Raw genomic sequence first — 24,575 nt, forward strand, 5'->3', positions numbered from 1 at the left:
CTCTAAAACGTTTTATTTTATTTTAAGAAAATTTTATTTTTTCTTAAAATTATCTGGTGTTTTCCCTAAGGGCAAATGCCAGGAGCGTATGCTCTGTATGTTTTGCCTGGGGTGGGGTTGGGGTTAAACCCAGGGAGCATATACCCTGGGTTGAGGGCAGGGCATACGCTCTCTGGAAGGTTAAAGAGGAAGGTTATGTTTTATTTGGAGCCATTGTTAGAAACACAGCATTCCTATAAATCGTCTCCTTTTAACCTCTCTTCTCACTCTTATCCTCCTTTTCACCCAAGCCCTAAGTCAGCCTGATGCTCTGTGGTTACACGTCCCACCCTTGGACAATACCCACCATCAAGTATTCCTCGTTGTCACTTGTCATCCTCATCCTACACACTTTCTATCACAGAGACGTGCCGGGACCCTCACGCATGTGTGGCCTCCCCATGCTCCATGCCATTCTTCTCCTTGACATCGTATGTTTCTTTGAATGTTTACTTCAGAGAGGTCTGGGGGGTGATGGACTTCAATTCCATTACCCACACCACTGTTTCAACAAGAATCTCCTGACTGAAACTTACTGAAACAGAAGAGAAAGTCCTCTCACCAGAATCGAGGAATGTCAAGGCTGGAAGGTATCTTAGAAATCATCTAATCCAATTCTTGCTTTAGAAATGATTCAGGGAAGCAAGTGAAGTGACCGGGACTTGACCTATGCTAATCCTGTCTCCCCACCCTCAACACGGCCCCGCTGACATTTCTGTAGCCCTAACACCCCGTCCCCCGGCCACACACACACACTGTGCCTTGGTGAGTGTTCACCAAGGAACGCTGCCTTTTGATAAGCCTCAGTAATCAGGAGCAGGTACAGCCTCTGCCCATAAATACACCTGCCCCGCTCCTCCCTGGGGTGATTCCCTCCGACTTCCGTCTGCTTCTTGCCAGCAGCCCCAGCATTATGCAGAGACTTGTGCTGCTGTTAGCCATTTCTCTTCTATTCTATCAAGATCTTCCAGGTAAAAAGAGACTCTCAGCTGGAAATGTATACAGTTGCTGGGGATGATAGGTGGAGAAGACAAACATTTGATTTAGAAAATAAATCCTGAAGGATGGAGTAACCTTATTCAATCCCAGCCCTTTTCTCTTTGTTTTCATTGGGTCCATTAATAAAATGCAGTACGTGGCAGTCCTTGTATGCACCTTACAGCCACGAGGCTTACTAGCTCAAGGAGGGAAAAAGAAACATAGGGATCAGGAGTCCTGGATGTCATTGGCCCCCTGGCCACACACGGTAACAATTCCTCATGGAATCCTCAGCGATGAGGACTCACTAGCCATGCTTGTTCCATTGCAGGTCAGCGGTAATTATTCATTGTTGATTTTGTAGAATAAGATGCCTTCCCCCATCCTTCTCCTTCTGAACAGCTTTACTCTGCACAGAAAGGACAGCTACTCACCCTCCTAAATTTTGCAACTTTTCATATGATGTCAGATGATTAGGATTAAAGGGGATGCAGTGATTTTAGTAGGTGAGAATATAAATTACTGACAATACAAATGGCAGGTGCCTTTGAACTCTGCTAACCAAATTTTAAAGTTAGACTGACTGGTCAGAAATCTTCTGACTCCTACATTATTATATGTCCCTAGAAGCATATATTTCTTATCTATTTGGAATGGATATGAGAGAGCACATCAGCTAATTTTACAAACTGAGCAATATTCTTTTTTTTTTTTTCTTTTGAGACAGAGTCTCAAAATGTAAAAGAAGCTGAGCAATATTCTCTATAGTACAGTGAGAGAAAATAAGATTTTTAGAGTTGCTTAATAAGACTAGCAGTGCTGGGACAAAACCAATTGTTTTGACTCATAGAAGCCATCGGATCTTCTCTTCCAAGCTGCTCAGTTGATTTTGTGGGGCTTTGACAGACACCCAGCACCCATCTTTTTCCCCTTCCAGGCTGTGCCTCTGCTGTGATTCAGATGGGTTAATGATTTTTTTCAGAGGATACCTGTTTAGGTTAACTCTTCCTTGTTCTTTCTTCCCGTGTCATTTCCCAAAGACACTTCTGTGAAATTCTGCTATGAGCATGTTCCAGGTCTGTCAAAATATGGTAGCAATTTATCAAAGAACAGGTTTTCTTCAACCTGTGATCCCAAGACAAAGAACATCTTGGGATGGAAAGCCTGGGTCAGGGATCCCTCCAGATCCCCAAGAATGCACCACAGAGTTGGCTGCCATTACCTACACTTGACTGCTGAGGACTGGGTCAGACTGGTCTCCGTAGTCAAATTCTGAGAAAGACCCTTAGCAGGAAGAGGATTTGGGAGGGAAGTGGCAGAAGTGGGTGAGGTTGAATGACATGCGCTGCCTGCCTCCTCTCCTGCCACCCCTGCTTTGGGTAAGTTTGGCTGTCACACACTGTCAACCCCTCAGATACCCACAGGGACTGGGGATGGGGGCTGTAAACCAAAAATAAAATTCTAACCCTGCTTCCCAACCATCCAAATGGACTCCCTCCTCAGCCAGGGCTCTTAAAATTTTATCTGGTTAATTTAATCTGGTTAAATTTAATCTGGTTCAGGCCATGAAAGGAAGTGGGGGTTGGACATGACCCATGATACTTTCCAGCATGAACATCGACACAGACTTTAAGTCTGATAAGAAACATTTTACAGCCTGTTTTCTCTGAAGCCTGCTAGCTAAAAGCTTCAACTGCATGATACAACTTTGGTCTCTACAACACAACCTCTTGTCGCAACCCAAACATTCCTGTCTATTGATCCCAGGCTTTAGACAAACTCAATCGTCAACCAGAAAATGTTTAAATTTACCTATAGCCTGGAAGGCCACCTGCCACACACTCCCACTGTACCGCTGCAGCCCCCCTAACCGCCCCCCACTTTGAATTGTCCCACCTTTCTGGACCAAACCAATGTAAATCAGCCAGGTGTAGTGGCTCATGCCTGTAATCTCAGCATTTTGTGAGGCTGAGGTCTGCGGATCTCTTAAAGTCAGGAGTTCGAGACTGGCCTGGCCAACACGGTGAAGCCCTGTCTCTTCTAAAAATACAAAAATTAGCTGGGTATGGTGGCGCATGTCTGTAATTCCAGTTACTTGGGAGGCTGAGGCATGAGAATCGCTTGAATCCGAGAGGTGAAGGTTGCAGTGAGCTGAGATCATGCCATTGCACTCTACCCTGGACGACAGAGTGAGACTCTGTCTCAAAAAGAAAAAAAAAAAAATGTAAATCTTACATGTATTGGTTGATGTATTGTGTCTCCCTAAAATGTATAAAAGCAAGCAAGCCGTATCAAAACCACCTCGGACACATGTCCTCAGGACCTCCTGAGGTTGTGTCACAGGTGTGTTCTCAACCTTGACAAAATAAACTTTCTACATTAACTAAGATCTGAGACCTGTCTGGGAGTTTCTGGATCTATAGAGCAGAGAAGGAAAATTGCTTATGCAAGAAAGAAACTAGTGTAGTGTAGTCTACCCTGGAATGTATTTATTGCTTAGGATATATTTATTATTCAGCCTCAGTGTATGCACTGTATTCTCCCTTTCGCATTCTGTTTACTCAGACTATAAGACACACCAACGGGGTTTTTGTTCCAGCTTTGACACATAAGTTGCTGTGTGACCTCAGGTTAGTCACTTTCCTTCTCTGAGCCTTAATTCCCATCTCTGAATAGATGGCCTGTGAGGGCTTGCTTGAAACTGACAGTCTAACATTTTAAAGATTGTGTTCTCTTCCTAGTCTATTCTTCTTCTCCCCTAATGCTAAGCTTTGTTTTCTCTGAGCAAGCGTGGTGTCCTCCTTTTCCTCCTATAACTACAGGTTGTAAAGTGGCCTGCCACAGATATGTCAGAAGGCACATATCTGCTACCCAACCTCCACACTCGCTCAACATGATACATGTTGCAGCCCACCTCACTCCTTTCTTCGTTGCCTTGTACTGTGACCACAAGGGCTTGCTTTCGAATGAAGGTTACAGCAAAACAGTCTTTCCTCGTCACCCACTGTGGGACCACTCCAAATATAAACCCGTTCAATATCCCATCAAACACAAGAATTGGTCGAACTTCCTTTTAGTCCTCACCCACATTCTGGACAAAGAATCTTGACACCTAAGCATCAGAAACAGGAGGCTTCTCTTCACCAGAACAAGGGAAAGACATAAAACCCTGGTGCGAGGATTAGCAGCCCATTTCAGTTCTCCTGCCTTGCTGCTTTGTGGAAAATGAACAGATGCAACAGGGGAGAAGGAGTCAGGGCTCAAGTGAAATTAGGACCCTTGGTCCCCAACCTCTGCAAAGAGGTCCACCTGCAGCTCTGACTCTCCTCTTCCCAGGGTTCCTCTGACACCCTCCCCCAAGCCTGGCTCCTGCTGAGTTTGCTAGAGAACCTCACGCAAAGCTCTCTCCAGCGGGGCTCTCTCCGTCCACCTTACACTGTCCTCCCTACCATCAGCCTTGCTTCTGGGTTTTCCTGATATCTCTGTGAGATCCTATCAGTGTGGCATGTGAGATAATAAGCTTTACAAAGCTGCTTCCAGCCTCAGAGAGCACACCCTGAGACTGAGAAACTAAATCCATGTCTCCTGAAAACTGCTCTGGGCCAACGGCCAAACAATCCAGATTCTGCTCCTTTCCAGTTTCCTCCACTCTACTTGCATCCACTCTAGTTTTCTCCTGTCTAGTCTATGCAATCATTCACTCACCAGGTCCTTACTGAAAACAGGCTATGTTCCCGGTACCAGTTACACAATGGTAAGCAACATAAATAAACATGGGCCTCATTGTCAGGAGGTCATAGTTCCATTGAGAATACCAAATAATAAAATATGCATACATATACACATATCTATATCTATATCTAGGTATGTATGTATCTCTCTCTTTCCCTCTCTCTCTATATATGTATCATCTATCTCTCTATATATATAGATACATAGATACATAGCTACAACTTGTGATAGGTGATATAAAAGAATAACAAATACATAGGGAGAAAAATAGTTTTGGGGCATTTAAATACATGAATAGGACAGAGAAAGATTTGCCCAATATTGGGATCTTAAGGTTGAGACATAAAATTTCAAAGAATCCATGAAAAACCTTCCAGGTGGAGGGGACAGTGCACATGAAGGTACTAGGATAGCAAAGAGTTAACTCACACGGAACAGAAGGGAGGCTGGCGAGGGTATCATGGACAGAGTGAGGGCCACAGTGGAATAGCATGAGTTTGAAAAAGTGGCCCAAGATCAGACTATGATTGCTTTGGAGACCCAGTAAGAGGCTTGGTGAGATTTAATCAAAAAACAATAGTAAACTGTTGTAGGGATTTTGAAAATAGGTGTGACATGGACTGATGTGTATTTTCAAATAAATTGGGAATCAGAGGGTCAAGTCGATTGTCTAGGAAAGTGGAGGAGGATGGAGGTGCAGGAAAACCACCACCACCATGCACTAGCGTTCTCCATCCCCCTCTGAAAACACCTTCTGCCAAAGCCTTGCCTTTTGGTGCCAGTGCGCAATTAATCACAGTGCCATATCCTGTTATCTAGTGAGAAGTGAATTTGAATTGGACAGAATATGTGGTTATGGGACTGCCCGCTGCCGGAAGAAATGCCGAAGCGAAGAATACAAAATTGGAAGATGTCCCAACTCCTATGCATGCTGTTTGAGAAAATGGGATGAGATCTTACTGAATCGTACAAAACCCTGAAACACAGTAGTGCTGGTCCCTAGAGTTGCTGGAAGCAGGACCTCAGTAGCTTTCCTTCCTGTGGCCTTGCAGCAAGGGCATCCCCATTGCAACCACGGATTCAGTTATCAAACAAGGTTTGCTGAGCTTCCACTCAATGCAAAGCCAATATAGGAGATTGAAGAAGAATACAGCCTGGAAAGCCCCTCTGGTTGTGATAATGGAGAATAGTAATGGAGGTTAATCATGCGTTTCAACACTGCATAAGTTGAACCAAAAATATGTCTACCTAATCAGCTATAAACTGAAGAAAAACATCATTTTTATTCTGATAATGCTGGTTTTCTTTTCTGATCAAAAGTTTTGCTCAGAAGTTGTATATGTCTTTTGTTAATTAAAATGGAAAGTAAATCAATGTTAAGTGTGTCTTGTTTAGAATACACTGTATTTCAAAACATAGACCTCTGAGGAGAAAAACAAAAAAAATGATGTGTGATGACAAGCTTGGGAACCCACTGGAATTTAAGGAATTGATCAAGTGGGTGTCTGTGGAGAGTCCCATGCAGCAGAGGGCAGCAGAGAGCAGCCCTTCGCTGAGCTGTGGATTCTTGATCCTGAAATCTGGTAAAGCAACGGGACTGATGAACATTTGGCCTGCCTGCCTTTCTTGTCCAAACCAAATTTTAAGGTAGTCAAAAGCTTCTCTCCTCAAAAGTAGTCCAGCTAATAAATGAGGAGTGTCACCATTTTGCAAACACATAGGGAGACAGGGATCTAGCCAAGGAATGTCAACAGCAATTAAAATAAGCCAGAAAGACAACCTGCTACCCTGTGCTTCCTAATAGAAGGACATAATGCCATGTATGAGCTGCTAGTCATGGTAAGCGGCATCATCCTCACCTTTTCAGGGTGGAAACTGAGGCTGGATTGTGCCCTTTCTGTCAAAACCACGTAATAGTCCTCCGCATAGCCATCACTCGGCCTCAACATGTGGTTAGTCTTATTTCATCCCTTAATAAGACCCTCTTCTAGATTATCTCAAATAAAAATAAATTATTTCAAAGATGCCCTTTTGAAAATACTTCAGAAGGTGCAACTCAGGGGGGAAACAACTCATTTTGTAAAATAGAACCCCAATACTATTATCATCCCTGGAAAAAAAATCAACACTTGTTCCTTAATACAATTTAATAGTCAATCTGTATTCAAATGACCCTGAGCATTTCAGAAGTGCCTTTTTAAGAATTGCTTTATTAGAATCTGGATCCGGGAAGGTCCACATACTGCCTCAGGTTGTTTACCTCCAAGCCCTCTTGCATAGATGGCGATGTGTGCTTCTATTCCATCTATAAAATATTGTGCTGAAAAGTGAGTGTATATCTGGGCAAGCCCCTAGATCTCATCACTGCAATTACAGGAAAAGAAGAAACTACTGAACCACCACCAAGGATGTCACATTCCAAATGCAACATCCAGAACACGCTATAAGACAATGTGACATTTATTTTATTCTTATATTGTTTTAGACCCTTTTCATTATTCTCGTATTTCATATTTTATAAAATACTTCTAACACATAATCTCCTTTGATCTTCACCATAAACTCTTGAATTAGGCATGGTAAGTGTCATCATCCTCCCCTTTTAGGCATTGTTACTAAGGTTCAGAGGGACTAGTGTTTTCCCAACATTGGCCAGGATATTACGCAAGACCAGGCCTAGACACCACATCTCAAGTGCAATTCAGAGGCAGCACAGCATGGCATGTACAAATACACAAAGCCTGGAATCTCAGCTCTACTGCTCAGCAGGTGACCTTGGGAAGGTGACTTATCTGACTTGTACTTTGATTTTCCCTCCTGCCATATGGCCATTTTGCCCAACAACACTTACAAACACAGACCCAACTGCTGATGCTGTGCTAAAATTATTTTTTGCCTCCTTTTAAAATTTAATTTGATGCCTTGCCAAGAGAGGCCATCTTGCACTTCCCAGTGTAAATATAGAGCAAAGCAAGGGACTTCTACAGACTTTAATCAGCGCCACCAGCCGTGGTGGCCAGAGAGACAATAACAAGCAGAAAGCAAAGCTATCTCATCGTCATCGACGACTTGCGTCGTGGTCTTCTCTGAAGAGCCCTGGGTTTGACTTGCCGTCCTAGTGTTCTGTTGTTTTGCCTTCTAGAGGCTGGATTCTGAAACAGCGCCCCCTGAGTCATGATTTTGATTAATGATTCATTACTATTAATATCTGAATAGTGGAATTGGTTCCTTTTTTTTTTTTGCTTTCCTTTTGTAGAGAAGATAAAAATATGTAGAAATAAATTACCAATATATTCCAAAATTTCGATCACTTTTATAAAAGATCCACATTCCAAGTTTAAATAATTACAAATACAACTGTAAGAAATTGCTATTGAACTAGAGTATAAAAAATACCCAGAATACATAGATGAGCGAATAAATCTTCATTTAGGGTTGAGGTAGCAGCAGCTGTCTACCTCGTTTCTTGACCATCTATGTTCTTCCAACATCCAATTGTCAGAATTTGATGCAGTAAGTGATTAAAGAAACTTATCACGGGCCAGTTGTCCCCTGTCTCCGCAATGTCCCCTTGTGCTCCTGGAATTGGAAGACTTCCTAATTCCTTAAAGTGAAAGGATGTGAATGATGCTCCTGCTCTCCCTGACCAGCACTTCATGCTTTGCAGTGGAGAATCTGTCCTGAGACCCAAAAGATAGTGGCCTCCACATTGTGCTGCCGGGGCAGCTGCTGTGCACACTTGTCTGCAGCTGCAAACCTTCTGTCCTTCATTGGTGCTTCCCCGGATGCCCAGGCCTCTGTTGTCATTGCTACCTCTTTCTCCATGTGCTTCCAGCTTTCTCCAGGTAGAGAATAAGTATTTTTATTTACACAAATGACCTAAGTTGTTTTCTCTGTCTGGATTAAAATGCACATGCAAATGAGACATATGAGAAAAGTACTATCTTTTCCAGATATCGCTGATGTTATATTGATTAGGTGAATACAAAACTCTTCAACCAAAGCCTTCATCCCTTTAGTTGAGTCCAAAGCAGCCTGTCTGGGTTACATGTATGTCTGAGCTCATGCAGCCAAATAAGAAACACACACACTTGGTTAGAATGTTTAAAGAGATGAAGGAGAAGGGAAGACAAGCCCTCTGCTTGGATATTACAAGAGGAGAAAACCAAGGCTCAAACACAGATTTTTTTTTAAAGAATTGAATTGGACCCAGTGACATCAACAGGAGGTGTCTGGGGGTAAAGAGAATGGAAAGGGGAGAAAAAAACCAAGACAACTCAAATTTAAGTTAAAACAGAAAGGAAGGGGGTCCAAAGCAAGGAAGGAGAAGTGGAGGGGACCAAGAAACAGGAGAGAGACTCAGGGAGGAGAAGAACAAGAAAATAACATTTTGAGCAGCCTTGGAACTCTGTATAACTTCAGGAAGGGAGAGTTTGTAAAACCAGCTCCTACTGGTTTTGTTGTATGTCTTATGCATGATTTTTTAACACTAAAATAAAAATGTTTGGCAGATAGGATAGAATCAACATGGCAGTTTATTTATGTCCCTGTTCTCATGAACATCAGGGGGCTTTTGAGAAGCATTTGAGAACATTGGCAACTTTATGTTAATTCATGTTTGTTCTGCCCCTCCATGCCTTAATCTTTCTGTTACTCTCTCTCTGTTATTCATCAAACCCATCCAAGGCATTCAGGCATATTAATTACTTCCTGAAATACGTGGCTCAAGTGTTTGTTCCACCAGCAGTTGGATAGTAGCACGTCCACATTGTCCTTTAAGAATGAGAAGTCATTCTGGGGCACCGCTCTTCCCACGCTCCGGGCCCACACACACAGCCCCACTCCATCAAAGGAGCCCTGCTGCCTGCCCACCCACCCCGGGTGCTTTCTGGCTTGCAGTCCTCTTGGCAGACATGAGGCAACGATTGCTCCCGTTCTTCACCAGCCTTCTCCTTGTGGCTCTGCTGTTTCCAGGTAAAATGGAAAGGTGACCCAGGCATGGGTGCTAGAATCTCTCTGCAATGGTCATCTGGGGTACGGGAGTTCAGGCTGGGCGGGGAGAGACGAAGTCCTGGGAGCACACATTCCTGGTGGAGCTTTGGGTCTCTGAACTGGGTTCATAAATGGCACTCTGAATTGGCTGATGGCACTTGCTTCCCAGGGGAGAGGGTCCCACCCCGACTCCATTTTCTTATCCTTTTAACATTCCCCTTTCCCTTACAGAGAAGAATATCACATTTTAGGGAATCTTAACAACTGCATTAGTGACACTTGAAATAAATTCTCTGGCTGCGCTGGCTTTGAGGAGGTGCTCAGACTCACTGCTCATGGCATACATTTCTTACACGTCATTCACCTTCTCCTCTCTCTACACACAGGTGCATACAACACATGTGCACAAATGTGCACACACATGGAACACTAGCATCCCTCCCAACTCCCCCACCCAGTCACCCACACTCACTCACCTGGTAGAGTGTAGGTACCTCATGCTGACGGGTCTTCCAGGCGGAGGCCTCACAGCATCCTCAGCCATGTGTTTCCACTTGCACAGGATTGTCCCAAGCCAGACATGTCAACCACTCAGCCACCGAGGCTCTCAGAGAACTCCAGGAAGGAGCCACTGGGCAAGGCACAAACGGGTCTCAGCTGCTACACCACCCAGTGAAACGGGACCTCATAATACGGCGCATCCCCCCTTACCAAGGTGAGTCGGGGACCAACACGGGAAACAAGTGCATCCACTGGAGAGATGTAAAGGGAACAAATAGATGGGAAGGTGTCTGTGCTGGTTGGGGTGGGTGAGCAGTCATTGTTTGAGGAAGACATGGTGTGGGTGCGTTGGGCTGCCCTGCCTGTCAGGGAGGCCATGGGGTCTCACAGCTTCCCCTGGGGCTGGATCACTGAGGGCCTCGTGGAACATGGAAGTTTTGAGGGGCCAAAAGGCAAATTATCTGAGGCCACGTCTAATTGCTGACCTCCTCCAAGAACAGGAGCCAGAGGAGACACTGGTGGAAACGTGGCTTCCTGCCAGGTTGCAACCCCATGCCGTTAGCTTTGGAGATCATTCCACCCCACAGGAATTTACTGAATACCTGCTAAGTGCCAGGTGTCCATTGCGTCTGGAAAATGCTTCCCGAGGATGGGGGCAGAGAATAGATTGTATTGTCAGTCTACTTAGGCGAGGGGGTAGCAGGAAATTTCAAGGGACAATTGAGTCTCCAGCCACCCTTGTGGACTCTTCCAGAAGGGCAGGCTTCTGGGCAGCCCCCAAACCCCCGGACAGGACCAGTTACAAATCCAGAAGCGCCTGGAGGAGCCTGTAGTTTCCAAGATGCTTCTTTAACCCCAAGCTCTTTGCTAATCGTAAGACAGGGAGAACTAGGTTAGCAGCTCAGTGAGCAAGGGTTAAGAAAGACAGGAGGGTGTTGGCAAATTGCTGTGACGTCCAGCAAATAAAGTCCTGCCGAATTTGACACCTGCAGCACCCTATCCAACCTCCCATCCCTTTCTAATTGGCCCTCAGTTCCAAAGGACTCATTCATCTCGATCTCCTCCCAAGGGAAGGGAAAAAGAAAACTCGATTATTGCACAACAACTATAAACAGGTGCAATAGTAGGCAGGTGTTATTTAGTCTAACAGTATTCCTATGAGACAGGATTATTCCTTCCTTTGGTTAGAGGAGATTTAGCGGGGAAGAGCTATACATCTGGAGCTGATGTTTTAGTTTGGAACTTGAAGCTATTAACTATGGACAGCTGTTTCATATCCATGCCACCCCACCCTGTCCCTCAGGGCTGAAATGACCACAGTTTGATTCTGGAGATGGTCTTAAGAAGCTAATGTTGGATTTTTCTTTTTTTTTTTTTTTTTTAATGCAGAAGCTGCATCAGATTTAAAAATTGTCGACTGCAAGAGAAGTGAAGGCTTCTGTCAAGAATACTGTAATTATCTGGAAACGCAAGTAGGCTACTGCTCTAAAAAGAAAGACGCGTGCTGTTTACATTAAAACCGATGTCGCTGATATAGAAACAAAGCGCTGCCACTTACCTGTTCTCCTGAGCCACGTTGTCCAACCAGGTGCAGGTTTTTCACGGAGGTGTCTGAGCAGCGGGGAGCGGAGGTATTGCCACTTGTGCCAGACAGTTCAAATATTTTCCTGTGGCAAAATAAATGACAAAAATGCTACCCGTGATCTTAAAGAAGATGACATAGCTTGACACGAACAGAATTTTCAAACTCACACAATTTGTGCTAGCAAATGTGGATATAATAAACTTTCATTGGAAAGAATTCAAATAATTTGTCCTTTCATTTAAAAACTATTTTTTGAATACCTACCTCTACTCTAGGTTCTGTGCAATGGAGTCCATTCTGTTCTCAGTACTGTGGAATGTAGTCAGGATGTTAGGTGTGTGGTCAAACCCGTTCTCCCTCAGCCCCATCAGCAACTAGGCGCAGGCCGGTTCCAAGCCCTGTTCTCTAGCAGCGGCTGAGAGTGTGCAGGCAAATGCCTTCCGGGGAGAAACTGGGAGCTGGGAATTACGGCCTGTTCTCTTTGTGCTAAACCTGGAAGAATACCCACTGGAAGTCCTCTTGTGCCGCTTTAAAACTACCCGTTTGTTTTTCGTGGCCTTAGAAGACACAAAACGCCGGGCGCGGTGGCTCAGGCCTGCAATCCCAGCACTTTGGGAGGCCGAGGCGGGCGGATCACGAAGTCAGGAGATGGAGACCATCCTGACCAACATGGTGAAACCCCGTCTCTAGTAAAATCACAAAAAACTAGCCGGGCGTAATGGCGGCGCCTGTAGTCCAAGCTACTCGGGAGGCTGAGGCAGGAGAATGGCGGGAACCCGGGAGGCGGAGCTTGCAGTGAGCTGCGATCCGGCCACTGCACTCCAGCCCGGGCGACAGAGCAAGACTCCGTCTCAAAAAGAAAAAAAAAAAAAAAAGACACAAAACTCAGAGCCCCATCTATGACCCGATGGTGCTGTGCATTTCCAGGCTTTTGGTGTCCTGAACAACGAACTGGATGTGGTACTCAAAGAGCAAAGCAAGCAGCAAAAGTGTGTAAAGCACAGTATTACACTGCCGGAGAGGGGAGAGTGGGCTGACTTCTGCCAAATGGGATCAGCATGACTTCGGTGTACTTGGGTCTTTTTTTGTGTTTTTTTTCCTTCTGTTCACAAGGCTGCCTTGTCTTTAGGCGGTGCTTGCCTTTTGATTGATAGGTGTGTTGCTTAGTTACTTTAGCCTCTGCGGGCTTGTGTGTTGTCTCCAGCCTATAATTTTAAGTACATGCATGATATGCAATCCATATACATGCGCTTTAATGAGCTGATTATCATACGGGGTCCTGTTAAGGATACTTTTTCTCTTTAACGCGCATGCCTATCTCTGAAGAGCTGCCCCTTGCTGGTTTGGTCTGGATCTTGCTGGCCATTGGGTCCTTGCTCTCTTCTTTATCTTACTTTTTGTTTCGGCTGCTTCACTTCTGCCTCTTATATTGCTTCTTGCTCACCCACCCCTTCACCTTGCTTCTGTTCCTGCTTTTATTCATTCTGCCCTTTATCTAACTTCCAGTTTCCTCTGCAATTCTCCTGCCTCACATTCACTTCCAGAGATAAGTAATTTAGGAGCCAGTCCCCCAGGTGGCAGCTATAAAACTATGCTTGATGTATTCTCCTTCTAGGGAGAAGTTGGAGACCTGGATGTTTTGCTGGAGCTAGTGGGGAGGAGCAGGCACAGTGCCTATCTATATCTCTGTTCAGGCTCCCACAGGTCTACTGTTTACCCTGCCCCTTTGGCTCCCAGATGCAGACCCAGAAGTCAACCCTCAGGCAGCAGATGGGAAAATGGGTAGATAAAGCCCTTGCAGGTAGAAACCTTGAGGTGGGCATTTGCCTGCCTGCTCTGGCCCGAGCCCAGGGAGACAGCTGCCAAAAGTGCTTGCAAATCTGTGTCCAACCATCTCTTTGGCATCTGTGGTTTAGGGAGACCTGCAGATGCCAGATCTATCAACCCCAAGCTGGGCGATTTAGGAGCCAAATCCCTGGGTGGGAAGCATAAAGATCAGGGTACTATATGTGTGGTCCAAAGCCTTCACTCTTCAGGGAGAAGCTAGGAGTTGGGACTTCCTTACCGATTAACTGTAAGGTGCTATGCCTGGGATAGGGACCGTGCTGGGAGTGTGTCTCAGCTCTTCCCACCTCTTTTCACATGAATATTTTCTCAGTTGCTTGATGTGTAGTAGTCTTTCAACTAGTCTTTGGCTTTCTCTCAGCAAGAACTGATCTGTGTGTTGCTATTTCTTTGGTGTATCTGTGGAAGGAAGGAAAGGCTGGAGCCTCTGATTCCATCATCTTGCAGACGTCAGTCTGGCACATCCTTGATTACTGTGTAGTTGAGCATTTTTTCATTTGTTTATTGATCATTTTTCTCTTCTGTAAAATTTAATAATTTATTGGGTTACACTGTATTTATTTATTTATTTATTTTTTATTTTTGGATGGAGTTTCACTCTTATTGCCCAGGCTGGAGTGCAATGGCACTATTTCAGCTCACCGCAACCTCTGCCTCCTGGGTTCAAGCGATTCTCCTGCCTCAGCCTACCTAAGTAGCTGGGATTACAGGTGTGCACCACCACACCCAGCGAATTTTGTATTTCTAGTAGAGATGGGGTTTCTCCATGTTGCCGGCTGGTCTTGAACTCCTGACCTCAGGTGATCCGCCCACCTCAGCCTCCCAAAGTGCTGGGATTACAGGCGTGAACCACTGTACCCAGCCCGGTTACTACTTTATTCTTATCCATGTATATGTGCTCCTTTTATATCTAACCTTACATATTATTTCCTCCATCAGTTATCTTCCTTTTCTCTGGAATGCCTCCTGCTTAAACCCCAGTTATCCGTGAAATGTCCTCTCATTATCTTTCTACCATAATTTTCATGCTTTTCCCTTTTGTTCTCTACTTTGCAGATAATTATTTTTATATCAGTTTCTCTTTCTGTAGAGCCCTTCTATTTTTTTTTTTTTACTATTTTTGGATTTTGAGGTTCAGTTATTAGATTTTTATTTATTTTTAAAGAGTCTTATATTTGCAAATAGTCTTTTTCTTTCTCAACGTGTGACTTTCTCATGGGACCTAATTCTCATTTTGCTGACCATAGTTTCTCAAATGTCATTAGGAATACACATTGATTTTTTAAAAACTGCATTTTTCCATTGACATAGCACATATTCCAGTTCAGTTAAGTCTCTTCCAGTTTTTTAAAGTGCTGATTTCACTTCTGCTAGTTTTACACTGACTGCTAACATCTACTTGCTCACGCAGACCAGCTGTGGAGGATTGCTTTGGTAGGGTAGGCTTGAGAGGTGGCAAAGAATCAATGTGGGTAGAATCTGCTGTTTGTCTGAAAAAATACTCTACTTAAAAGAAGTTTCATGGATATCTTTAATAAATACATAGGGAAGAAATAATGATATTTGCCTAACCTGTCTGTAAAATCTTCATCAGTGGTAATCACTTTAAACTCAAGTTAATTAATAATAAACTGCACATCACAAAACTTTGAGCTCATTATTCTCTTTGCAGCTTTAATTCCCATAAATTAAAAATTCCTGCAAATATTGTTATTTATGAGGTTGCTACAAAACTAATTGCAGTTTTTGCCATTGAAAATAATGGTCAAAACCGCAATTAGTTTTGCACCAACCTAAATACAAGTATCTGGGTAACGATCAGGATCCCGGGGCTCCGCATAGGAAAAAGCTAGGCACACAGAGCCCTTCACATGACACCTTTCCAGGCTTTTTTTCTGAACAAAGCTGTTCCTTAATCAACTTACATACGGGCACACTCACATGGGACTGACACCCAGCGATAATGAAGGTATGTGAAACTAGTACTTACATACAAAACCAGAAGCAGTGGTAATTTAAATAACCTCTTCGTAAAGCAATCTTAATATGTATGTAAGACATAAAATACGTATTCCCATTGTTTCAGTTATTCTGCTCACAAATTATCCTAGGAAATAAAAAAAAATTGAGAAACCTAAAAAACTCTAAAATATTCAAAATAGAGCACTATATCAGCAAAGCATAATACATCTACTCAGAGATATTACATATTCCCTAGGTATCATAAATATAACACAGTGAAAAACCATTAAAATGTATTACATTTTCAAAATACGTATCTGTCCTAAAAATTATGATACCAATGTTCACATATTCGATATAAAATTAACTGTGAAAAGTATGTTCAAAAACAATAAAGTTTCTAATGTTAAAATTGTTGGCAATTTTTAGACATTTATACCTTTAAAAATATCATCAAGTTATTGAATTACTCTTAAAATTTAAATATACACTTGTAAGAACAAAATTAATGTGCCTAAAAATAAATATATATGTATTTACAAATATATCCCTTAATTATAGGCAAAGACATTCTATTGTAGACTTAAGTTGCACCCAGAAACTCACAGATTTAACATAAGAAAGCACTTCCTGGGGAGTAAGATGATAAGACTCCTTGTTTGTATAATGGTGAGTAAAAAATAAATAAAAAATTTTTAAAAAGATGATATGACATTAAAGCATGTTACCCAGAGAGATTTTGGAGCCTATCTGGGATTCATAAAAAAAGAGGTAGAAACTGATTTTATTTTCCTCTCATTCTTTGGTATTATAATATTTGCAGTGCTGGGTTGGGGACAAGGGGAGGGAGAGCATTAGGACAAATACCTAATGCATGCGGGGATGAGAACATAGATGACAGGTTGATAGGTGCAGCAAACCACCATGGCACGTGCATATCTATGTAACAAACTTGCACGTTCTGCACATGTATCCCAGAATTTAAAGTAAAATAAAATAAAAATAAATAAAAATTACAGTCATTAAAAAAACAATTTGCCATCCTGCTTAGAGACAACTGAATAAATATAATGGGTTCTCAAGGTCAGTCCTGAGTCAGCAATTCCATTAGTTATGCATTCTTTGTTCTTCTCACGGCAGCTTTTTAGTACAGGCCCCGGAGCCCTGCTGACGTTTTATGGCCACCAGCTGTACTGCAGTGGGAAGAGGTCCTTAGACAGCAGCTTGCTGGAGGCTGTCTCAGAACCCACTGCAGCACACCTGATTGCCTTGTAATCCGCTCTGCACGCCCACCTTCCGCCCAGTGTCTTTCCCTCCCCTGCACCCCAGTAGCTTTCCCTGGGATTTGATCCTTCTGACTCATCCATTGCCCAGAGCGTCCCTGTCATCAGGAAGCCTGTCTTCTCCTCAATACCTGAGGTCTGTGGGACAAGGGACCGGTGGGCAGGCTCAGTCAATTCTACCCCATTGCACCTCGCATGACAGAAATAATGGTCACTTCTAGTCTTTGCTTCCTGTCCCTACATGTAGTGGTCACTGCAACCCTGCAGGGTTGACCTGCTCTCACCTGGCTTATTCTTACCTCTTTGGGTCATGGAAAATGACCTTCTGCACCCAGGGAATCTCCCTTAGTTGATAAGACCAAAATGGAAACAAATAATAAGACCAAAATGGAAAGTTAGTCTGCCTTCATAAAGAGAGATTAAATTCATTAACACAAACCCTGCCTCTTTCTTGAAAGACCAAAAAAAAAAAAAAAAAAAATCTCTGGAGCAAGAGGAGTAACATTAGCATTGTCCATGAGGATAAACAAGTGGGAAGAATCCCCAGCTAGCTTTTTCATCATCCCGAAAGGAGACACCAGTAAGCAGCCACTGGATTTGCCAGCTGTACACATTTCATATATATGAAATTATACAATATGTGGTATTTTGTGCCTAGCTTATTTTACTTAATCTGAGATTTTCAAGGTTCCTCCATATTGGAGAATGTGGCAGTACTTATTTTCCTTTTGTGACCGAATAATACTGCATTGTATGGCTGTGCCACATTTTGCTTATGCATTCATCAACTGATGCACATTTGCATTGCTTCCACCATTGACAGTGGTGACTAATTCTACTATGAACACTACACTCATGTACAAGCTGTTTGAACACCTATTTTCACTGCTTGTATGTATACACCTAGGAGTCAAATTGCTACGCCATATTGGGAACTCATGTTGTTTAACTTCCTGAGGAAATGCCAGACTTTTCCACAGCAGCTGCACCACCGTACATTCCCACCAGCAACATATGAAGGTTACAATTGCTCCACATCCTCACCAACACTTGCTGTTTTCGGAAATTTTGTTTTGTTTTGTTTCGTTTTCAGACGGAGTCTCGCTCTGTCGCCCAGGCTAAAGTGCAGTGGCGCCATCTGGGCTCACTGCAACTTCCGCCTCCGGGGTTCAAGCGATTCTCCTGCCTCAGTCTCCCGAGTATCTGGGACTACAGGTGCTCACCTCCACGCCCGGCTAATTACCTCGCTAAGTTTTGTATTTTTAGTAGAGACAGGGTTTCACCATATTGGCTATGCTGGTCTGGAACTCCTGACCTTGTGATCCGCCCACCTTGGCCTCTCAAAGTGCTGGGATTACAGGTGTGAGCCACCGCTTCTGAAGTTTTATTTGTTTTTTTTTTTAATGACCATCCTAGTAGATGCGAAGTGATATCTCATTGTGGTTTTGATTTGCATTTTTCTAATGACTAGTGACATTGAGCATCTTTCGTGTGCTTGCTAGCCATTTGAATTTCTTCTTTGGAAAAATCTATTTAAGTCCTTTGTCCATTTTTAAATGTGTTGTTTGCCTTTTTGTTGTTGAATTGTATCAAGATTTTTTAAAATATAAAAACATTTTTTCTACTTTCAAATGTTTGCAAACCCAAATGTATTTTTCCTCTCTTCTCCTTACACTCTTCTTTTCCATTCCTAAGTATGATGCACATCAGAATAATTATCATGTATGTAGAGACAAAATGAACTCTATTTCCTTTCAACTCTGCAATTAGATGAACCTATAAGCCTATGACCAGATATTAACAAAATTAGCCCATAAGGTTGTTTTTCTATTTTGATTTCTTTGAAATGATATGCCTTATTCTTCAGAATTATCCACGAAATAATTCCTTGGGGATTGCTTTCTGGATCTATGATTTGGAAATGGATGCAAGTCTGGAGGAGAAGGTATGTGATAAAATTTGATACTATTACTTTATTTCTCCCCCAAATGAGTTTATTTTCCAACAAAGTCTATTGTTTCCAAACTATACAGAAATTTTCTAAACTATAATTTCACAATGATTTGATTAGTGACTGTACTGCTAGAAAAAAATATGCCATCCAGCTTTACCTTGGATCCTTTCCAAATAAGGTGTAGTATAAATATAAAGAATGAATATAAAGTATAAAATATGCATTTTATTGTTTTATCTATAAGTCGTCTTAGTGACTTTTAAAAAATGACTCAAATTTTTGAATATACACACTCAGTGTTTTTATCAAACAATTATTCATGTATCATACAGCCACTTTGTCCATGCACAGGATACATTCAGAATTATCATTATTCCTTGGGATCCTTGAAGTTAGGGTATCATTTTGGTGTGGAAGCCAATTTCCCTAAGGGGCAAATGAAACTGCTTTTCTTTTATTTTTTGTTTTTAAATGAGTGATTTCAGAGATATCTTCAGAACAAATGCTCCACAGAGAAAGAAGTTCACATTTTAATCAATTTTTTAATGTACTGAGTTGGACCCTCACAAATATTCATAACTATTTTACAATGACTTAGTACATGGCTAACATTTAAGGTAATCTTTTTTTTTTGGCAGAGGGTCAAAAGCAGCTTGGAGTGCCCAATTTCCCCTAAAGTCCTAACTTAAAAGGTGCTTTTGCAAGGTACAGAAAGGTCTGTGAATCACAGAATCCCTGCCAGGGCACGCCGTCCTGCTTAATCTCTCCAGAGATGGAAAGTTCAAAAGGAACACCTAGCCTCTGCCTCTTTGGCACGCTCGCACTGTTCACCCATGCAGAAAGTCCAAGGCCACTGCTTGATGTCTCTTTTTCGAAATCCATGTTTAGGTAAGACTCATGGTGAGATATGGTTGTTGTAGACAGGTTAAAGAAGGCAGAAGACAGCTTGCAGAAATATGATGAAGATGCTCTGAAGAATATCAAAGCTCTGCAAGATATTAATATAGGCAAGGCCAGAATAATATCTAGAGTCTGTTATTGCCTACATAAAAATGGGGTGTGGATTCATCTCTGCTTCCGTATATGTGAGACACCTCTGGAAGGGTTAATAAGAAGCTAATAGCAATTGTTATGAAGCCCAGGGATATAGAAGTCATCCTTTTCACTTTCCCCTTATGCTTAAGAGAATTTTAAAGAAAATAAATCTAAGCGACCCTGGGACTAAAATCAAATAGGGGCAAAATGTGCAGCTTCATCAACGGTGTGTTTTAATACAACACGTTATATAAACCCACACAAAAAATTGTGTCCTTGCAGACTCTGTTTTCACAACCCCCGGCATCCAGCCCAGGATGACACAGCCCTGCAGTCCCCGAGGCTCTCTGCATTCCTCACTAGACTGTCACCTCCAACAGGGGATAACTTCATCAAAGAGAGAAGATCCTGGCCTCTTCCCCCAGAGCAGACAACATCCTGGCCTTTCACAAATAGATGAATTTTGCCAAATTTGTGGAATAATGTGGTACATTGTCTCTGGTTTTTTTTTCTTTCTTTCAGCATAGCGTTTGTGAGGTTCATTCACGTTGTTGTACGCATCTTCTTGTTTTTCTATTCTTGTTGTGGTGTGGAAATACATTATGTGTTTTATTGTTGTCATAATACACTATTTGGTTGCATTCTCTTGGCTGCAAGGAACTGTGCTGCAGTGAACGTTCATGCACGTGTCTCCTGATGCACATGGGCCTATGTTTCTGTTGGCAGGTGGGAGTCATGTTGCTGGGAAATAAGCAATTTATCGGCTCAACTGTGGTGGACACCGCAGCTTTCTGAAGGCAGAAAATACATCTTTACACAACCATGTCTCTAGCACCTAGCACAGCGCTTGGCACTCAGTAGCCACACCTCAACATTGGTTCACTTTCCTCTTCAACATCCATATATGGAATTCTTGGTTGATCCCTGCTTCTCTGAATATCAGGAAGCCAGTCTATTTTTAGGCAGAAAGGGAAGAGTAGTCAGTAACCTTCTGCCCACAGCCTTACTCAGTAGAGCAGATAAATACGCTCATACTGATCAGTATATTCCCAAAAACCTATAAATGTCCCACTTTGTGCCTTCTCCGCTCCATTTCATTCTGTCATTCATCATATTTGCTCTCCTTCACGGGAGGGCAGGGAGGTTCAACGGACCTTAAAACATGAAGGTCTTTTTTCTATTTGCTGTTCTCTTCTGTTTGGTCCAAACAAACTCAGGTAAATGTCTCCTGGTTAGCCCTGGGGAAGGTCGTGCAGGAATTCCATTTATGTGTGTGTCTGTGTGGACAGTGTGGAGGTGTGTCGGTATGTGGTTAGTGGGTGCAGGTGGGCCACAGGGGGGCTCAGCCTTGGACAGTTTTGATCTCCCCTGTGAAGTTATTTTTAAAAGCTAAATAAGTGTTACAAGGATCTTGACACAAGACAAATGGGTATGTTTGCTGTGATACAAGTGAGAAGCACTCACTGCAGTCTGAGAAAAGTTTTCAGAAGGAAGTTATAGTCATACAAATGTCAGAGCTGGAAGGGAATCAGAGATCATCTGTAGCAGCCGCATATTCTACAAAAAGAAAACCAAAGTCCAGAGAAAGTGTTAATTTACCACTGTGCAATGAATAATTATGGGCATAGTAGGTCTTCAAACTTATAATAGTCCCCCTGCTTGCTCATATACCTCATTTTACAGATGGGCAAGCTGAAGTGTAACCAGTTAAATGAGTTGTCTAGGGAGACCAAATGAGATATTGGAAGACGTAAGACCAGAATCCAGGTCTCCATGCTTCCAGGCTGGGGGATCTTTTGTCTTGACTAAAGATGGACCCCCCACCTTCTTCACTTTGCTGTCTCCTCCAGGCTGTGACAGGGCTGCAATGATACAGAATCAGAGATTAGACCCCGTTTGGAGGTTGGATGTTGTGTAAGAGTGTTTTCATAATCACGCAAGACCAACGCTGTGTTGTTGTTGTTGTTGTTGCTGCTGCTGCTGTTTAAAGCCATTGCACGTGGCATTTGCAGATCTGACATAAGTAAGATCTTTCTTTCAACCATCTCTTGCACAATGTCCTGTTGTTATAAAAAAAATCAGGTGGTCATTCGTGACTTACAAGCCCACAGGTCCTGGTGAGGAGAGAGGTTTTATTTCCTCCTTTTCATTGTAGGACATAAAACTAAAAATTGGGCCATAAGCTGAGAATGGGTTAATACTTCTAATTTCCTTGGAGACCAAGACCTGTCCCATTCTGGACCACTTCTGTTTTCCAAAACTCCCTTTGCTTCCTTCTAGTGCACATCTCTCACCAGGAGGCTCGAGGACCCTGATTTAAGAGCTGCATGGGCTTTTTAGGGCCTAGATGGGTCAGGTGAGCATGCATACAACACACCCTATCATCCTCCTGGCAACATATCAGATATAAATTATCGTTCCTGTTTTAAAGCTAAGAAGCCAAAGTCCGGTTACATTGGGACTTGTCCAAAAGTACTTAGCATTGTCAGAATACAGTAATCCTTGGCTGTGGGCTGGGGTCATCTCCTATTCTCTGCACTATATGAGTTAAATGTCAACTCTCTTCTGTTGTATCCATAGGGGATGTTCCACCAGGAATTAGAAATACCATCTGCCTTATGCAGCAAGGGACCTGCAGACTTTTTTTCTGCCATTCTGGTGAGAAAAAGCGTGACATTTGCTCTGATCCCTGGAATAGGTGTTGCGTATCAAATACAGATGAAGAAGGAAAAGAGAAGCCAAAGACGGATGGCAGATCTGGAATCTAAAATATAAGCTCCTGGAAGGCAGGGATCTTGAAGTATCCCAAGGGCTTAAAGGAATGTGTGGCTTGTAGTAGGTGTTCAATAAATATTTGTTGAATGAATTTAGTACCAAAGGTGAAGAGCTGATAAAATAATTTTTTTAACTTCCTTACTTCTCTATGTACTGCCTTTTCAAAGGGGTCTCAGAATTTCGTGATATTCCACTTTCCTTTCCTAGTCAAGGGAATATCTCTTAATTACCTGGAGATGGTAATAGACTAGAAACCAAGCTTCAAACTGATTTTCAGAGGGACATAAATGCAACCAATCTGCTGCTCTGTTTTCCATCTGATGACATCTTTCTTACCACACCCAGCACTAGACTTCGGCTTATTCCCCCAGAGGGTAATGCACCTTATCCCTTTTCCCTTTATGCCTCCTCAAGCAGTAACACCAATAGGTCACATTTTGTTGGGATTGTATTGTTTTCAAGCATTTACTCTTAGGCTATTTCAATTGATTAATACAACAAGCTGATAGTGTGTCTAATAAGGTGCAAGCAGGTCCATTTTAGGAATGAAAGAAAAATGAAAATCATCAGGTGAAGCACATTTCCCCCAGGCTAGCAATTCATAAATGGCGTTCTCGGTGTGCCTATCAGCCAGCATTCATTCTTCTATGTTCCTTCTAAAAAACATATTTCTGTGCAATTGGAGCAAGGCAGGGCCCCTGCTCATGGAGATTCCCGAATGCTTAGCTGCCTTTTGCCTCTCTCTGGATCCTGCTTGAATTTGTTGAATACTAATTCCAAGAGTAGTGAATACTAATTACAGGTAAGGAATGTAAAACATAATAAAAACAAACGTGCTGAGAGGTAGAGACCACATGCCAAGCTTTCTCCTGACTGACAGGGGGCTTGGGAAGATGCTCTGTGTCCCTGTTTGTGTCGCTGCCTGAGTCCGGTGTGCTTCTGAATGAGCCGAGCTGCTCCAAAGAGCCCTCTAGAATGTACACTTTGGGGGCCCAGTCTCAATTCCCAGCTCAGGTTGCAATGAATATTTGGCATCATGCCTTTGGCCTCTCGCAGCCTCTTCTAAACTCACTCTTGCTTTTCCTTTTTTCTAAGTACAATCAGACAGAGCCCTGGAAATGCACAGAGTAAGTGTCTCTTAGGCACAGGCTCCTCTGCAGGGCGCTCTGTCATGCCTCTAAAGGGAAGAGCCATTGTTCCGTTTCTGAAGGGAATGACTTCCTTAAGGGCATTGGCCCCTATTAGCCTTGACTCAGAGTGAAACGCAGCAAACGTCCATGCCTCGGAACAGGCAGGCACATTCTCAGGCAGGAGTGCCACCAACCCACACCAGCACATCTGTGTACCAGAAACACAAAATAACATGAAGGCGCACTGGGGGGCTGGAGCCTGGTTCCATGAGGATGGGACTTCTGGGCAGGTGCTGTTAGACAGCAGCCCCTTCTCTTGGCCTCATCTTCCTCAGAAATGAAATGAAGGAGCTGGGCTCAATCTCAGACTCCATCAGAGCACAGCAGCCTGTGGGTGTGGAAGCAGAGCCTCACCCGAGGACCTACGGGGTCTCCACCAGGTGAGGGGGGGAGGATGGGAACCCCGTTCCTCCCTGCCAGGGTGGTGCAGGTGAGAACCCCCAGGGACCCTCCGCGGAGTCCGGGCCGGCCAGCAGGGCATTCGCATGGGCCCTGGGCTGTATTATTTAATATTTTTAAGGTGGACCCTGGGCCTGGGCTGATCTACATTGTGGAAAATGTTATTTCCTTCTTAAGTAAAACTTCTCCAAAGGAAGTGTTTGTGCACCTGTCAGGAATGGTAAAAACTGGTGCCTATGGCATTGCCCAGCACAAAAGAGGCTGCCTGGGAGTGTTTGCTGAGGCTTCCGGGAAGTAAACTTGAA

The 24,575-nt window shown here is 43.2% G+C and overlaps 2 protein-coding genes across 10 annotated transcripts in view; both read left to right on the forward strand.

Moving 5' to 3' along the window:
- The first annotated feature begins 909 nt into the window (after nucleotides 1–909).
- On the forward strand, nucleotides 910–5,781 carry LOC111530113 (beta-defensin 104A). The gene is made up of 2 exons (XM_023197164.2): nucleotides 910–1,010; nucleotides 5,569–5,781. The coding sequence occupies exons 1-2, from the start codon at nucleotides 953–955 to the stop codon at nucleotides 5,727–5,729; spliced, it is 219 nt and encodes a 72-aa protein (XP_023052932.1). The 5' UTR covers nucleotides 910–952; the 3' UTR covers nucleotides 5,730–5,781.
- Nucleotides 5,782–9,501: 3,720 nt separating this feature from the next.
- LOC111530109 (sperm-associated antigen 11-like) overlaps nucleotides 9,502–24,575 on the forward strand; it is a 16,537-nt gene continuing 1,463 nt past the window's right edge. Inside the window, exons 1-6 of one of the 9 annotated variants that reach the window (XM_023197151.2) lie at nucleotides 9,663–9,723; nucleotides 10,304–10,456; nucleotides 11,632–11,714; nucleotides 16,196–16,303; nucleotides 18,785–18,862; nucleotides 22,187–22,246. In XM_023197151.2, coding sequence (XP_023052919.2) covers nucleotides 9,663–9,723; nucleotides 10,304–10,456; nucleotides 11,632–11,714; nucleotides 16,196–16,303; nucleotides 18,785–18,862; nucleotides 22,187–22,246 — 543 coding nt within the window. Of the gene's footprint in view, nucleotides 9,724–10,303; nucleotides 10,457–11,631; nucleotides 11,715–12,102; nucleotides 12,150–16,195; nucleotides 16,304–18,784; nucleotides 18,863–21,016; nucleotides 21,124–22,186; nucleotides 22,247–22,486; nucleotides 22,824–24,575 lie in introns of those variants that run through there. The other 8 variants (XM_023197153.2, XM_023197152.2, XM_023197154.2 and 5 more) reach the window with 8 other exon arrangements.

This window comes from Piliocolobus tephrosceles, chromosome 7 (genome assembly GCF_002776525.5).
Source record: "Piliocolobus tephrosceles isolate RC106 chromosome 7, ASM277652v3, whole genome shotgun sequence".
Taxonomy (NCBI): Eukaryota; Metazoa; Chordata; class Mammalia; order Primates; family Cercopithecidae; genus Piliocolobus; species Piliocolobus tephrosceles.

Excerpts from the sequence above, each read along its gene's own strand:
- LOC111530113 (XM_023197164.2), top strand. The coding sequence starts at position 953 with ATGCAGAGACTTGTGCTGCTGTTAGCCATTTCTCTTCTATTCTATCAA. Across the intron at positions 1,011-5,568 it reads ATTCTATCAAGATCTTCCAG|TGAGAAGTGAATTTGAATTG; the intron begins GTAAAAAGAGAC and ends CCTGTTATCTAG.